The following is a 17,737-nucleotide window of genomic DNA, read 5'->3' on the forward strand; positions in this document are numbered from 1 at the left end:
TTTCTTGTCCTGAGATACTTTGGAAATGTCTGTAACTGGAATCTGATCCTGATATAGTCAAGAATCACCTTCAGGGCCTTGAGACTGTATGCATTCATTATCACACTCACTTCATGCAGTGATGAAGGTGAAATCCAAGTCTTCATGGATGCAAGGAATACAGTCTATCAACAGAGCCAGGCAGTTTTGCCCTTGACTGTCTATGCAGTTCATGAGATGTCAGTGTTATCCAAATGGCCGGATCTGTTTCAGTTTCTTGACCATCTTCCTCTTCCCTGCAGATGACTCAACACGTCCATCTAGGTTCCTCATCTCTCATCACTTCTTTTGTCAAAATGTCAAGATAGCATAGAGAATAAAGGTTCTCTTCCAAGACACAGATATGCATTTGACTTTATTTCTCCAGATTTATACTAGTTTGTAGTTTACAATTGAATGGCGACCAACAAATTTATTAAAAAAAAAAGGTGGTGAACTACGGGAAAGGCTTTAATTCAATTTAGAGTTTAGGGTATTGGGATAGAATGAATGCTTTTTATCTTAGAGGATAGGGTGGGTTATATTGGAAGGAGCAGAAACAGAGTGCTAATTGTTGACTATTCTCTTTAAAATTCAAATTGAAATTTAAATGCCATTATAGCTACATTAAGAAGTAATATGTGAACTGGGGAGAGGGTTCAATAGTTAAGAGCACTTGCTGTTCTTGAAGAGGACCTGGGTTAAGTTCCTAGCATCTACATGATGGCTACAGCCATCTATAACTCTAATTTGAGAACATACAGTGCCCTCTTCTAACCTCTGTGCACAAGACATACATGTGTTGAACACAAATGTGTTCAGATGAAACACTTATATACATAAAATGAAAATTAAAAAAAGAGCTGGGTAGTAGTGGTGCACATCTTTAATCCCAGCATTTAGGAGGCAGAGGCAGGTGGATCTTTGAGTTTTAGGCCAGACTGGTCTACAGAGCAAGTTCCAGGACAGGCTCCAAAGTTATAGAGAAACCCTGCCTTCAAAAACAAACAAAACAAAACAAACAAAAGAATAAAATGACAATGTGAAGCTCTACAGCTTTGTAATGCCCATCCGAAGTGAGTAGATGTTCACTGCCATGTATAGACTGTGGACCTGGTCAATTTCTCTGTGTTATGTTTTGTAATACAGTTAAGTTAAGACAACAACAAAAGAAGAAATGAAATGTTTTAAATGTGATTCAGGCATTGCCTTCATGTTATATTTTGGTTGTGGAATGTCCCTTTCCGGCTTACTTATTTGATCAGTTGGTCTTTAGTTGGTGGATATTTTGAGAGTTGTACAATATATAAAGATCAGGGTGGCTGGCATAACAAGTTACTTAGATTAGGCTAATATTCATAGCCAGCCTCTGTCTCTCTCTCCCACATGCAACTCATTTTCTGATACTGATATGTGATTAGTCCCAAAATCCCATGTCAATGCTGGGGCTCAAACTACCAAAGAATTTAAAACAAGAAAGTAAATGGTGAGTTTATCATATAACCACCCCACTCCTGGTACTTAGTTGCTTTGTCACTGTGGCTAAATATCTACTTAGAAGCAAATGAGAAGAATTTATTTAGGGTCAGTTTCAAGAGAGGAAGATGGGGCAACTGGGCTTCTAGGTTTGCTGTGTGAGCATGTGGCAGGTGAGAGGGGAGAGAGGAGGTGTGAGGGAAAGGTTCCCTCAAGTAACTTCCTACCAAGTCTGAGAACGTCCTAAAATACTATTGGTTAGAGATCAAGCATTCAAACACATGGAGTCGTGGGAGGTCCTTCACATTCTAACCACGACAGTTTGTGACTGGATTGACGTCATTGTCATAGGAGCGGGTCCTCTATGGAGTGTCCAGTTTCCTTTTCAGCTCTCCCAGTCTTAGGTGCACTTGCTTGCCCCCTGAAGCACAATGTGAAATGTCTCCTAATGATAATTTCCTGCTCCCTGGTACTCTGCCTCAGTAGGAAATAGAGTTAGACAGTCTCAGCACCCTGAAGCTCTGAGTCCACAGGGGATAGAGACCCCGTTAGAGAGAGGTGGGTCAGGGGAAGGCCAGAGAGCTTCAGGAGCTGTGAGACAGCCAGGAGGAGGAAGTGATAACCAGTCACAGTGATCAGAGACCCAGAGGCTCCAACTGCTCCTCTGCCAGGCTGGAGCCTCTCTCTCCACCTGACTGCTGAGCCTCACACCTCCTCTCTCCCTACTTCTCCACTTTCTTCCATCTGTGGCTGTCACAGGCAGAGAGTGACATGGGGACTCTGGAGAAATCACATCAGCACTGGGGTTGGGCTATGTACAAACACACAGAGAGTCACACGGTAACATACAACTGTACTCCTGTCACTCAAGTCACATGCAAAACTAAGAACAAACAGAGTGGATTCCCAATGCAAGGATGTACTCGAGACCCACACGTGGTGGCTCATACCTTTAATCTCAATATTCAGGAGGCAGAGGCAGGAGTTTTTCTGAGTTGGAGGCCAGCCAGGTCAACAGAGTGAGTTTCAGGACAGCCCTGGTTACACAGAGAAATCCTGTCTTGAAAAACCAAATAATACAGACACACCACCACCACCACCACCACAACACACACACACACACACAAATCTAGAGAAACACACAAAGGCACAGACATGCACACTCACATAAGAAATATCTCTTCACATATGCAGCACACAGTCAGTTCACGCCTGTGTAAATATACAGAGAAAGCTGAGCTGAATGTGTGCATAAACCCCTGAAATCAAGATGCTTGACTCACTATATTCTTTTGTCCTAGGTACCTGTATTGCTGTCCTTGCCAGCATCTAAGAAACAGGGAGTGAGCAGGTCTCCGACAGCCCGAGCAGGAAGTATGGGTGCTAACACTACAGGACAATGATGAGACAGGAGGCAGAAATAACTGAAGTTGCGCAACTGAGTGGAGAGGCAGGTCCAGCATAAAAGTCCAGCTGGAGTGTGCAGTCACGTGGACAGTACTCAGACCAGGACAATGGAGACCAGTGTCCTGCTCCTCCTTGTTCTTCTCGTGAGCTTCTTACTGCTCCTGATCAGGGGTCACCCAAAGGCTCGTGGACATCTCCCTCCAGGACCTCGTCCCTTGCCCCTCTTGGGGAACCTCCTGCAGATGGACAGAGGAGGCCTGCTCAACTCCTTCATGCGGGTGAGACACGCACAGGGTCTGTGTCCTATGGCCTAGCCCTGTGTTTGCTCCTGGAGGTCACTCAGTGGGAGAAGCAAGGGACTCCTTCCACGCAGTAGGTTCAGGTGGGACGTTTGCTGAGTGGAAGGTGAGTTGCTGATTGGTGATGGATGGTGCGCAGGTTGGTTGACATGTTGGAATTGGGTGTGGCTCTGTGCTTGTAATGTGAAAAGAGTCGAGGTGTTGAGATGTGTGGCAAGGGCTTACAATTTTCCTCTTTGGTCCAGAAGAGAAAGAAAAATCTCAGATGTAGCAGTAGGTAAGATTTGCTTCTGCCAGCACAAGGGATTAGCATTAGCCTGCTGTGTTCAGGAACAAAGGGGAGGAGAGGCAGGTCAGGAGGTGGGGTAGGTAGGGAATGCTTATTTTTATGTTTTTGTAACACATGGACCATTCAAGGAGCTGACCCTGACACCATCTTTTACAGTCTTCACAAGAGAGATTTCGTCTTTAATTACCACTTCTTTATTAGTAACCACTCAGCATCCTTGGCCCCACTTCCGGTTTAGAGAGCTGATTTAGTGGCAACAATGCTGCTCCCCCTTGGTTTTTGAAGATATCACCCACCTGGACCAATGGTGTATTCATTTGAATTTTAAAATATGAGACAATGTCATTTTTGGGGGGAGGAGGAATAAGATCATCCTACTCTTCTCAGGCTAATAATCCTTTTGAGCTAACATCTCATGTGCAGGATTGACAGATGTGTGGCACATCTGGACATAAGTGTTTTTCGAATGTGCTTCACACATGCCAGACTGTTCCTCTTAGCATCCTATCCAATATTTTTGTTTTCTCTGAGAATCTTATTCCTTCTGTTTTTATTTTGCTGTCCACATCTCTGTGTCTAAAGGTCATTCCTATTTAGAGGTAATTATGGTTGTTTGAGTAAGGATGGATGTAGGAGCTATTTACTGTCATGTGAGCAACTTATGAACAGTACATCACTGAAGAAAGTGGCACCTCCCCCAGCACCCGTACGCCCAGAACTCACAGTGAGGGCTGGTGACATCCTGTCATGATAGCACGACATGCTGCATCTTTTCCCTGTAGGGACAGTCATCGTGTCATGTGCAAACAAGGTTGCCAGGGGCTAGGTGATGTGCACTGGGCAGGGAATTCCTGCACTCTATAGAGCTCCTTAAAGAACCATTCAAATCAATGATCCAATGTATGTGGCAATGTCAGGGAGCCAAGCTGCCTTCCTTGGCCCTCAGAAGCTGAGAGTCTGTTTGCAGATATAGAATGAACTCATAAAAACTAATTTGACAAATTTATCTGCTCACCTGGGTGATATTGGATACAAGCAAAGCAATAGGAATTTTAAGATTTGTTGGGAGTTCAAACAAACTCATGTAAGTAGCAGGATTTGAACAAATCATAAAGACTTTCTAGAATGATGACATTCTAGAAAAAGCCATTCCTGAGCAGCAGTTGGTGCTAGGGAAGAGTGGAGCCAGGTGGATGAGGTCACAGTGTGTCAGAGGAGAGGCAGGCGTTTAATCTTCAGGTCATGGGGATGAACTGGCTTAAGCTATGCTAAGGACGGTATAAAGTGAAGTGATTCAATGAAGCAGGCAAAAGAAAGTCTCCTCATGTCTTTATCTGTTTTCTGTTTCTGCCACAGAAGTCCAGAGGCTAAGTTCCTTATAAATTAAAGGCTTATCCAGATCATAATTGTGAATTTGACAGTTAAGATCAAGCAGCCAATTCTTCCAACCTCTGATAGGGACCGTTCTTGTGTGTCACAATACAGTAGAGAACAGAAAAACCGGTCACATGCAGTAGATACTAACCATACAGGTTGGCCTTGTTTTATAATAATCCATTCCCCGAGAACCCAGCCCTCTCTGTGAGACCAGCATTAACCTGTTCTGTGGATCTGCCCTGAAGACCCAATACTTCTCATTAGGTTTTAGCTCCCTAGGACTCTGCCACCTTTCAACACAACCACACCGGGGACCATGCTTCCAGCAGAGAGTGCACAGAGGACACTTTAATCATGTTCAAGGCACAGCATATCGAACAGGCAAGAAGAAAGGGCAGGTGGTCCAGACAGATACTTCTGGATGCCAAGTGGTAGTGATGTCCTGTAGTGAAGCCCAGAACTAACCAGCTCGGCTCTCTCAAGTGTGTTGTGGATGAGCCTGGAGCCTGACTCAAATCCAGCTGCTAAAGGCTGTGTCAGCTCTATAAGGTCCAACCCCATGTGCAGATGCACAGGAGGCAGCAGCTGGCAAGCCCCCTGGAGTGACTTTTGGAAGCTTCTCTGGTGGCTCAAGAAACTGAGACCTCTTCTAGGCAGCTGCGTTCTAAGATGGTTATGTGGGCTTCAGTCATGGTGTGTCTGTTACAGACTGGGGTCTTAATGATGACATTCTTTTGGCCACTTGTAGAGACAGAAAGAGGAGCTAGACCCTCCATACTTAAAATCACCAGTATTCTATGGTGTCATAATAACACTTTATTTTTCTTTAATAAATAAACTCTGTGTTGTGGTGTTACTATTTTGGGGAGTGTTATTTCAGTATCATTTTCAACATAAGTATTTTTCTAGGTGTGTGCTACATCACATCCTTTTTATTGGGTGCTGGGAATAAATCACACATGCCAGACAAGCACTTTGCCAAGCAAATGCATTCTTAGCCAATAGAGGAGGGAACTTTAGCATGTACCTCCTCCACTTTCTTTGTTCTCCTCTGCACTTCCTTTTCTTATCATCACCATCTTGGCCATCACTCTTGCCTCCTCCTTTCTTCTTCTGAGATCTGCCTTATGAATGGATCAATGTATCTGTCACAGGAGTGGGTTTATCATCAAAGTGAGTTCAGCCCCTTCTTTCTCAGATTCATGCTTTGTTGCCTTTTCTTATAACATGGATGACACGGTAAGAAACTCCTTTCAGATGCATGCCATACTAAAAATGCCCGGTCTCAAAAAATGTAACAATAATCTGTGATCTATAGAAAGTGCCCCTTCTTGACATTTGGAAAATGAGCTGAGACTGAAGATGAGGTTCAGCTTGGGGAAGGTTCACAGGCACAGGAACAGAGAGTGAGAGGAGAGGCCGAGATCTGGTGCATACAGATCTGCAGCTCCCAAGTCTCTGAAATGTTCCTGGAATAAAGCCACTCCATGATGTAACTACCACTGAAAGTTTTCAGAATTAGGTTAAGAGTTCAGGCCACCTCTTTTGTAAACAGGCATACAGAAATTGACAATAACTTGTCAGCATTTTCCAGGTCTGTGACACACAAGTGATCTCAGCGCTTGGGAGGTGGAGGCAGGAGGATCAGGAGTTCAAGGTCGTCTTTTATCTACAGAGAGAACTTGAGACCAGCTTGGGATAAAAGATCCTGTCTCAGAATAAAACAATTCACAATATTATTTTGAGAATTCTTGGACTTGTTCCAGGTCTTTCTTGGGCCATCTAGTCACCCAGTATGCTTTGACTAGTGGAAAGAGAAGAGCTGAACACTTGTGTGACCTGGTTTAGGGGAAGAGGCTTGGTACAAATTCTTCTCCATTCATCTAAGTCAGAGAGATGTAAGATTGTGCCTCAGTTTTGAGTATTCTTGAATATTGCCTTTCTCTTCCGGTGACAACATGGATACATGGCTCCCAAGGGTGTGACAACACGTGTTTATTAAATGACAAATAGCTTTGCCCACACATTCACTTATTTACTAAATCACTGATAGTTTATTAGGTCCCTTTGTCCTGAAGAACATTCTATCTGTGACATCTCAGAGGCAGATAAGGTCACTACGCCTACGGAGCATTACCCTGGCAGTGACCGACAGACACAGCAGATGGACGGGAGCAACATGGTGTTTCAGCAAATGGTGGGAGTTTGTGACACAATGTCTTGCTTTGCTTGTGAACAAAAACTCTGAGAGAGACAGATAGTGGCACCGAGGGAGGCAGGTGCTGCAGAAAGGATCTGAAGGGGAACAGGGTCAGGGAGCAACATGGGGCTGGTGTCAAAGAGGAACAAGGAGGAATGGAGACGCAGAGGACTGATGGGATCCTGTCAGGTACAGCAGTGCAATCATGGTAGGGACCGGATCTTATCTTCAGCAGCAAGGGTACAGTGAGGGGCTTAGGGAATGTTCGGGGTATTAAGTAAGGAATGTTTCAGTGAATGCTGGGACTTGGGGTTGTGGTGAAACTGTTCTTAGGGATGGAAGAGCAGAAGTAGGGAACCAGGAGGGGTCTTGCAGAGGGCAGTGCATAGCATTTTAAAGTAATCTTAACTTCTAAAACATGCAAATTTCTGAGTGTGTTGGTCTGTATGTCTGTCTGTGTGAGTATATTTCTTGTTTTTAGAGTTATTTATTTATTATGTATACAACATTCTACCTCCATGTATGTCCACACGCCAGAGGGTGCCAGATCTCATTACAGATGGTTGTGAGTCACCATGTGGCTGCTGGGAATTGAACTCAGAACCTCTGGAAGAGCAGCCGGTGCTCTTAACCACTGAGCAATCTCTCCAGCCCGTGTGAGTATATTTCTAGATGTGTGCACACACCTGTTCATGGGGGCAGAGGCCAGAGGAGGGTGCCAGGTGTCCTCCTCCATCAATTCTGCTTATTACTTTGAGGCAGGATCCCTCCCTGAAACTGGGTCTGGAGATCAACAAGTCCTAGAAATCCTATCTTCACTGTCAAACACTGCTCAGAAGCCATAGGTATGCATGAATACCCTTGTTATATTGGTGCTGAGTTCCAAACCCTGATCATCACAACTTGGCCAAGTTCTCTTATCTGTTGTGCCCAAATTACAGTGTTTACAAATGATCTGTATCGTATCGTATCGTCTGTCTGTCTGTCTGTCTATCCATTCATTTATCTACCTACTTATTTACTTATCCATCCATCCACCCACCCACCCACCCACCCACCCTCTATTTTTATTTTCATCATCATTATTTTGTGTGTGTGTGTGTGTGTTTAAGTGGTTCTTATGCATGTCTGATATCTGAAGAAGCTAGAGGACATCAAATCCCACGAAGCTGCCATTACAGGCAGTTGTTAGCTATATGACATGGGAGGCAGGACTAAACTCTCTGCAATAAAAACAGTGCTCTTAACCACTGAGCCACCTCTCCAGCTCCAACTATTACATTTTGAGTTACGATATGATTGAAGTGGGTCATCTCTCAACAAGCACACCTCAATAAATTTGAAAGGAGAACAGATTCTTATCACTGATGTGCAGACCAGTGAACATCAAGACTGGTCCTTGTCTCAGCCCCTTGTAGTCACTACCTTCCCACTATCCTGACACACCATCAACCACACCTGGGTTTGAACATCAGTTAGGTGCAGCAGATGGAATCAAAGCTTGCTTTTGTGTCAACATTGCGTTGGCTAAATTTCATCTACATTGTTGATCTCGTCTGAGAATTCTTAGTTTATTGTTGCATAAGAATCAGTAGTGTGACCCCCCATCTAAAAACATAAATATGTCAATATCAAACATGTATAGAGCTTTATCTTGGCATTGTCCCCAAACAACACTGGGCACTGACCGTTTTCATAGCCTTTCATTTCTATTAGCTGCAGTGCAATCTAGAGAGAGGAAAGGTTACAAGAAGAAGGGGGTGTTGTTTGCAAACTCCTCACCATGCGCCTCAAGGGCTCTCAGCACTGCAGGGTTGTCATGTTCCTGGGACCAATTCCCTGTAGATGCCCTGATGGTTGCATGGCCAGGCATTATCCCAAGTGTCCATACTGCAGTCATGACTCACATTCAGGACCACTACTAGGTGACTGTCACTTTCCTTCCCACGTAACCCAGTGGGTGGGTCAGGGCCATTCTCTATGAATGTTGTCAGGAGGCATTGGGCAGCCTTGGTGACAGAAAGCATGGTTCTTGATTGAGAGTCCAGAGATAAACAGCCAGTCTGAAGACTATGGGCACGTAACTACATGTGTATCTGCATCCATATCTATACCTATCCTTTTTTTTTGAGATAGGGTCATGTGTAGCTGAAGTTGTCTTCAATTTGGATGTATAGCCAAGGATAACTATTGATTCTCTGGTGTCTGTCCCCCTAGTGCCAGGATTGTAAACAAGTGTTGCCCTGTCTTCCTAGTATAGTGCTGGTGTACTGATTAGGAAATCCAACGAATCAGTGCAGACCCTGAACATCTGGTGAATTAACCCTTCACCTCTTAGGTCCTCAAAGGGAAGGGTGGCCAGGGGAGGGGTACCTATTTACTAATCTGTGTGTGTTTCACAGTGTAACAATGTCTGCACTGACTAACCACAATCCTGGTGTGATTATCCTTGGCAGCTTCGAGAAAAATACGGAGACGTGTTCACAGTGCACCTGGGACCAAGGCCCGTGGTCATGCTGTGTGGGACAGAGGCCATAAGGGAGGCTCTGGTGGACCAAGCTGAGGCTTTCTCTGGCCGGGGGACAGTTGCTGTGGTTGAGCCAGTTGTACAGGGATATGGTGAGACCTGGGACAGGATGGAGTGGAGGATGTGGTCCAGGAAGTCGTGTGAGAGGTGGAGCCAAAGATGTGGAGAAGGACTCGGGGTATTTGAACTTCTGTTGTAACCCATCAAGTTTCCCCTATGTTCTTAGGTGTCATCTTTGCCAATGGGGAACGCTGGAAGGCCCTTCGACGATTCTCTCTGGCCACCATGAGAGACTTTGGGATGGGGAAGAGGAGTGTGGAGGAGCGGATTCAGGAGGAGGCCCGATATCTGGTGGAAGAGCTGCGGAAATACCAGGGTGAGTCCCAGAGAATGGACAGAAAGGAAGAAGGTGCCACAGGGACCTGAGTGCATAGCCTAAGAAAGAGAAAGAGTGTAGAGAAACAGACAGACAGACAGACACACAATGTATGGGGAGAATGATATAAGGGCAGAGGTGGAAAAACAAGGGCAGGGAAAGGATTGTCAGATATATTGTGTCTAAAATAACTCAGAAATATGTACTGACCAGAGGGGTCACTCTCTTCAGAAAATCAATCTGTGATTTAATTTTCTGTCATCTAAATATGACTGGTACACACTTGTCTTCTCCGAGCTCCAGAAGTGAGGCAAGATGGTCATATGTTTAAGGCCAGTCCTGCCTATATTTTCAGGTCCTGTCTTACAATGTGGCTATGGCTGGTTGTAGAGCTTCTAGCACCATATGAGTGGGCATGGTCCTGCATGTTTGTAATCCCTGCACACCAGCGGTAAAGGCAGGAGACTGAGAGTTTCAAGGTCCTCTTCTATTGCCCATAGAGTTTAAAGCCACTTTGACTCAACCATTGTAGTTGCTCCCTATCCCTGCCTTCTACCCTCACGGTATTATCAAAGACAAATGTGGAATCTAGATCCAAGGGAAGGGAGCAGGAGGACCTGCAGACATGGTCTAAGCAGGGAACTGTGTTTTCTTCCTTGTGAATGTGCTGGAGAGCAGAGTGGGCACAGAGGCTCATGAGTTTTTGACTTTGGCAGAACTCAAAGGAACCCTGGGCACTTTAAGGTTTGATATATCAAGGGCACATTGGTGACAAGATCGTTGTTTGCACTTCCACTTCTTTACACAGGGTATTTGTCATCTCTTGACTTTTCTCAGGAGATCTGAGATGTAAGTGCGGAGGGGGAGGGAAGAAAGGTGCAGAGGCTGAGAAGAATGAACTGGAGAAAGAAGTGAGAGATGGAAGGACCCAGAGGAAGAGAAGTGAGCCCCAAGGATGAGAGTGAAGTTCTTGAGCTCCAGGCAAGGATCCACACAGGATCAGAGATCACAGACAAGCCAGCTCAGGGTGAAGGGCAACAGTGGCCCCAATACTGTTAGACTGACAACAGTTTTCCAACCACCAGGGTCCATTACTGAACCTGGCACACAAAGGCAGCATGGGCTGATGACTTTTGGAACACCACAGAGCTCAGAAGTCAGAGGAGGGATGGAGGAAGTCAGAGGAGGGATGGATGAAGTCAGAGAAGGAATGGAGGAAGTCAGAGAGAGGATGGAGGACATCAGAGGAGGGATGGAGGAAGTCAGAGAAGGAATGGAGGAAGTCAGAGAAGGAGTGGAGGAAGTCAGAGAAGGAATAGAGGAAGTCAGAGAGAGGATGGAGGACATCAGAGGAGGGATGGAGGAAGTCAGAGAAGGAATGGAAGAAGTCAGAGAAGGAATGGAGGAAGTCAGAGAATGGATGGAGGAAGTCAGAGAAGGAATGGAAGAATTCAGAGGAGGATGGAGGAATTCAGAGAAGGGAGGGATGGAAGAAGACTGGAAAGTGGGCATGGAGTGTGCAGGGCTTGTAAATTCACACAGCCATCCCTGAACCCTTCTCTGCACCATTTTCTCCGGAGAAAGTTAGCTATCAGTTCAGAGTCAGGATGCTGTCCTGGGAGGAGGAGCAGTGTGGAGACCGACTACACACACTCTACCTCTCTGTCCCAGCATCCTAGCTCCAGTCATGATTAGCTGAGTTTCCTTGGTGAAGGTGCCTCCCCTTCTATGTATATGAATAGCATCTCATAATCTCTATACTACTGAGGTAGTTAAATAAAAGGATTCATGCATCTCTGAGTGCAGACTCATATGGGCATCTTATGTGCAAATGTGGTAGCAACTGTTCCTGTTCATTGAGTGGTGAGGGAGGGGTTCAGCTTTACAGAGATGGGGCCGAAGGCAAATGTTTCCTGGTTCTATATCCCCTGTCTCTTGTCCTGCATCCTCCTCCAGGAGCCCCCCTGGACCCCACCTTCCTCTTCCAGTGCATCACAGCCAACATCATCTGCTCCATTGTCTTTGGTGAGCGCTTTGACTACAAAGATCGCCAGTTCCTGCGCCTGCTGGACCTGTTCTATCAGATCTTCTCACTCATCAGCTCATTCTCCAGCCAGGTCAGTAGGTGGGAAGAGAGGAGCATCCAAGACAGTGGAAAGAAGACAATGCTAGGTGGGTAAAAAAAGGAGTCTCTTAGGGCTGAAGGAAGACAGAGACAATTTTTAGAGGCAAAGAGGTTGCGAGCAGGTGGGAGATAGGGTGGGGAGCAGGGCAGAGATGTAAATGCAGAAATACAGAGTCATTCACACCTGCACGAAATGGTGATGTGGGTGCTGCAGCTGTAACTCTGAGGGTAGAGGACTTGGTTTTCATGCATGAGGTCCTCATTGCATTTCCTGGGTGTGGTGGCACACCACTCATGCAATTCCAGAACGTGGAGGCAGGAAGATGATAAATTCAGGGTGATCCTTTGCTATACTGAGTTTAAGGTCACTCAGGCAAGAATGGGACCTTGTATGCATGAGCAAATCCCCAAATTAAAACACACAATGACAACTCAGCACAGGTATTGAGAGAGAGAGAGCAGAGGAGAGGAAAATGGAGACCCAGAGTGCAAGGCCAGGGTGAGAGGCAGGTTTAGAGAGAAAGCTGAGAACATGCATGTGTGTAGAGTACATACATATGAGAGAGATGTGTATATTTGTGTGTGCATTTTGTGCACTTATCCCTTTGACATGGGCACCTAGGGGCATGAGGTGGTTTGAGTGAGATTGGTCCACATAGAGTAGTGTATTTGCATGCTTGCAGAGCTGTTTACAAGGATTAGGCTTTGTGTCCTCATTGGAGAAGATGTGTTGCTAGGGGTGAACTTTGAGTTTCCAAATCCCATGCAAGGCCAGTGTTCCCTCTAGTTCTACCAGTCTGTATTCCACGGTGTCGATCTCAGACACATGCCATTCTGCATGGAAATCATGATGTCAGCTCTCAGACACATGCCCTTCTGCATGTACATCATGATGCCAGTTTTTAGGCACGTGTCTGTCTACAAGCATGTCACGATGAAAGCTCTCAGGCACATACCAGGCCTGTCTGCTTCCTGCCATGATGATAATAGACTAACTTCTGATACTGTAGGCAAGCCCTCAAAAATGCTTTTTTTGTAAGAGTTGCCTTGGCTATGGTATCTCTTCTCTGGGTATGGTGCAGCAATAGAACACTAAGAGAACTTCCATTTCCTGTGACCTAAAAGCTCAAGAGAACCTCCTGGGTCCTTCCTTCTTGCAGGTGTTTGAGCTCTTCTCTGGTTTCCTGAAGTACTTTCCTGGTGCCCACAAGCAAATATTCAAAAATGTGCAAGAAATCCTTAACTACATTGGCCACAATGTGGAGAAGCACCGGACAACCTTGGACCCCAGCAATCCAAGAGACTTCATCGATACCTACCTTATACGCATGGAGAAGGTAAGTCCTGCATTAATGAGAGGGAATGGGTAAGAGTGAAGGCTGAGGATGTGAGCGGAGGAAAAGGGAGCAGAGGACGGGGAGGAGAGACAGGAAATGGAGTGGAGGAGATGCAGAAGTGTCTGGAAAATGATGAAAATAAAAGGAAGAGAAAATGTGATAGGGAGAAAGAAGGGTGGGGAAGAAACAGAGTGAGGGACAAAAGGCAGGAAAGACTACAGAGGAAGAGAGAGCCTGGGAGACAAGCCATTATAAACTACAAGACAGCACAGTAGAAACAGAAGACAGAACAGACAGAGATCAAGCAATATTATTAAGGACTGAGAAATGTCTGTAATCCATATAATGTGAGACAGAAGGACAGTTCCCAGGATGTGTGTGCATCTTCCTGCAAGGCTCCAGTCACCCCTGACCCTCCCTTCTCTCTCCCATCTGGAACCAGGAGAAGTCCAACCAACACACGGAGTTCCATCACCAGAACCTCATGATCTCCGTGCTGTCTCTCTTCTTTGCTGGCACCGAGACCAGCAGCACCACGCTCCGATATGGCTTCCTACTCATGCTCAAATAACCCCATGTTGCAGGTGAACCACAGATGGCCAGTTGGGGAATCTTCTAGTTCCCTATTGGCTGGGAATTTTGTGTGGATGAGAGAGCCATGGACCTCTTATATCTGGAGCACTGAAGGCTTTGGCCTAATTCTAAACTAGGGCATTGCTGTGGATGGTGCATGAATGAACACTCAGCTGGCTAGTTTTCCATTGTTTTCACCTACCAATTAATGGTTGATCCACTCATCCTTCTGCCCATCCATCCATCCATCCATCCATCCATCCATCCATCCATCCTCACCTCCTTCTTTCCTTCTGTCTTTACATTCCTCTATTCACTTGTCTTTCTCTTCTTCCACTTATTTATCTGTTTCCCCATTCTGTTCATTTTCCATTCATCTATTATCCATCCAACCATTTATCCATCCTGCTACACAGCTATTTACCCACTCATCTATTCCTCTGCCCATCTTCTCTACAACCATAGATTATTCATCCTTGATTCTTTCATCTCTGTGTCGCCTAAGGGCCCATATTTCAATCATTTATTTGGATGAATCAGCCTATGAGTTTTATTCTTTGATCAGATCTAGTTGAGTGGGCTATTTATCATTGATTCATTGGTCATTCTTTAATCCTACTAATTGACATTTGAATCCACCCTTCATGTGTCCATCCATTCCTCCATGTATCCATTGAATAACTCAATCATTTATTTGTGACTTATTCATCGTTCAATGACCTATCCATTTATTCCTATATTTTCTCATTTATTCATCCACATATTTGCTTAATGCTTGGTTAGTTGTGCTCATTGATTTATTTGTCTATGAACCATTTGTTGACTCAATTGATCAATACAGTGAGTGAGAAGTGGAATATGGACATCCAATTTTGCTTTGCTCATTTCACTCACTCAGCCATCTTTCCTTTATTAACCAAATCATCCACTGCTTGGCTGACTTACACACTCACATTCTAAGAATCTGAAATCGATGTGATGTTGTGAGTTTGTTTGCTGCAGTTCATGTGTGGAGGTGGGAGGACAACTTTGTGCTGTGCGTCTCTCCTGCACATTCACACGGGTCCTGATGTCAAAGCCAGGCAATCAGGATGGAAATCAATGCATTTGCTGACTGAGCCATTTTATTGGCCAAAATATTCACCAAAGTATTCATATTTAGTACTCAATTATACATAGATTAACTTACTTTCCTTTTATTCCTGAGGATATTAGTCTGGATTTTTACAATTGTTTTTAGTAGTGTGCATTGTTGTTTTGTCTGCATATATGTCTGTGTGAGGGGGTCGGATTCCCTGGACCTGGAGTCACAGTGTGAGTTGCCTTGTGAGTGCTGGGAATTGAACCCCGGTCTTCTGAATGAGTGACCGGTGCTCTTAACCATTGAGACATCTCTCCAGCTCTCTGAATTTTAAAATATAAATTCCATTCAAAGATGTGTGTGTGTGTGTATGTTATGCAGGAACACAAATTATATCATATTATGTCAAATATCGAGAATTCTTACCATCTCTCTCTCCAGCCTTCCCTCATACTGACAGGTGAAAAGAGCCCGTTGCTGTGGGTTTTCCTTTTCTTTCTGTTATGAGCAAAGTTGGAGCTTTGGAGAGAGTCTCTAACATAGTTGTGGCTGGAGAGAAGCACAGGTGTGTATGCCCAGAGTGCTCTGTGTCTTTCTCAGCAGAGTCTCCTGGCTCTGCACTGTTCCTAAGCTATTGGCTCACAGAAAACAGGGTCGCTGTGCATTGCTTCTGTATAGGGACGGACATTCTATGTTGTCTCCCTTTCTGTGCAGAGAAAGTCCAAAAGGAGATCGATCAGGTGATAGGCTCACACCGCCCACCAACCCTTGATGACCGCAACAAAATGCCTTACACTGATGCTGTCATCCATGAGATTCAGAGATTTGCAGATATTCTCCCGATTGGAGTGCCACACAAAGTCACCAAAGACACTTCGTTCCGAGGGTACCTGCTCCCCAAGGTGAGACCAGCTGTGATTCCACATCTCTATGCCTTGGTCATCCTCCACTCTTTCAGTGACCACCCTTGGCCTGTTTGTGGTTTCCCAGCATTCTGTGGTTCCCTAAGGATGTCTGCCTATGGGAGCCAGGTATGCTAATATCATTGCCTCTCACAATGTCTCCTAGAACACTGAAGTGTACCCCATCCTGAATGCAGCTCTCCATGACCCACGGTACTTTGAAAAACCAGATGCCTTCAATCCTGACCACTTCCTGGATGCCAGTGGGGCTCTGAAGAAAAATGAAGCTTTTATGCCCTTTTCCATAGGTGAGACGGACCTGTGCTTCCTTTCCCAGAGACTAGAGGGCAGGCTCACCCTCCAGGATACAGGACTAGGTCCATGATTACTGTTGTAGTTGGCAGCTTGGGATAGGTTAACTGCTGTGAGTGATGAGATTTGTTCTTTCTTGGAAGAATATAATCTCAAGTTAGTGTGTGGTTCAGTTGACTGTTGTGTTTGTTTAATTTGTTACACACAGAAGCTGCCTCCAGCCAAATTTAATTCAGTTGAATGGACTCTATGGGATGTAAACATGGAATCTTTGTGCTCAGGTTTCTTATCTTTTAGAGAAAGAGAGGTTCTAGAGACCATTCCTTAACCTTTAGTTGTCCCCCTCCACCCTCATGATAGGGGTGGAGCCCAGGGCTGTGTGTTAAGCAAATTCTCTTCCAAAGAGCCCACACTTCCGGACTCCCCCTTGTGCATCCCAGAAGATGCTCTCCTGCTGAGCATGCCTGTCCTCATCCCTTCACTGAGAGATTTTAGGCAAGTGTTCTCCTGCTGAGCAATGTCTCTGCTAAGAATTATCTTAGTATTGAGTTCCAAGTAACTTCAGTCACCCTGGGCTCCTGAATTGTCCATATAATAGTCCCAAGACTAGAAAGACAGGAGTGTGGAGAAGAGGAACAAAGACAAGTAAACAGTAGAGAGGCAAGGACGTCAAGACAGATTCCAATAAAGACAGATGCACAGAGACACGAGGAAGCTGCAACAGGAGCAGTTGTGTTGTAGGAATCAGAGCGTGGACAGGAGAGAGAAGAAGAAGGGTGAGGAACTGGAGGGAAAAGAGGAATAAGACAGGAAGAGAGGAAGAGCAGGGAAAGGAAGTCAGAGAAAGACACAACTAGAAATAGACAGAGGAACATGAGGGAAAACTCAGAAGGAACATATGACAAGGTGTCCTTACAGAGAATGGGGAGGGGCTAAGAGGTATCTAGGGAATCTAGAAAAACACAAGTGGGTGGAATAGATCAAAGGACACATAGCAGTGATTGGCATAAGTTCATGTAGGCTGACATTGGCAGAGAAGAGGGTGGGGAGAGGGAGAGAGAACATGCCAAAATATGTTACAGCTAAAGAGACATGAACAGTATTTAAATAGTCAGCTCCAGTCATGGGAACTCTGTGTTGAAAGTGAGATAAGTCATTAAAAGCTGCTCTGGAAAATCTGGGTCACAAACCAGTTCTAGGAGAACCAGAGGAACTCCATGAATTTCCAAACTCGTGTCACCTAAACTCTGGAAAGGAGGTGCCCCAAGGGACAGGGTGCTCCCCTAAATACTGCACAGGCATAGTTTCCCAACAACTGGAGGTGACTGGGGTTGCTGGGAAATCCCTCTTCCACCTGGAGGCCCCAGGCAGCCAGTTGCACGTTAATAATCACTGAGGGCTGTGTGGTGGTGTCACATGCCTTTAATCCCAGCAATCA

General features: G+C 45.3%; 1 protein-coding gene across 1 annotated transcript; it reads left to right on the forward strand.

Annotated features, from left to right (window-relative positions):
- The first annotated feature begins 2,954 nt into the window (after positions 1–2,954).
- Positions 2,955–17,731, forward strand: LOC126492551 (cytochrome P450 2B1-like). Its single transcript, XM_050129041.1, is given in 8 exon segments — positions 2,955–3,179; positions 9,523–9,685; positions 9,820–9,969; positions 11,926–12,086; positions 13,255–13,431; positions 13,874–14,015; positions 15,800–15,987; positions 16,154–17,731. Coding segments are annotated over 8 exon segments (1,371 nt in total). The 5' UTR covers positions 2,955–3,008; the 3' UTR covers positions 16,373–17,731.
- The last annotated feature ends 6 nt before the right edge of the window (positions 17,732–17,737 follow it).

The sequence above is a fragment of the Alexandromys fortis genome, unplaced genomic scaffold, assembly GCF_014885135.2.
Source record: "Alexandromys fortis isolate MF-2015 unplaced genomic scaffold, M_Fortis_MF-2015_v1.1 scaffold_293, whole genome shotgun sequence".
NCBI lineage: Eukaryota > Metazoa > Chordata > Mammalia > Rodentia > Cricetidae > Alexandromys > Alexandromys fortis.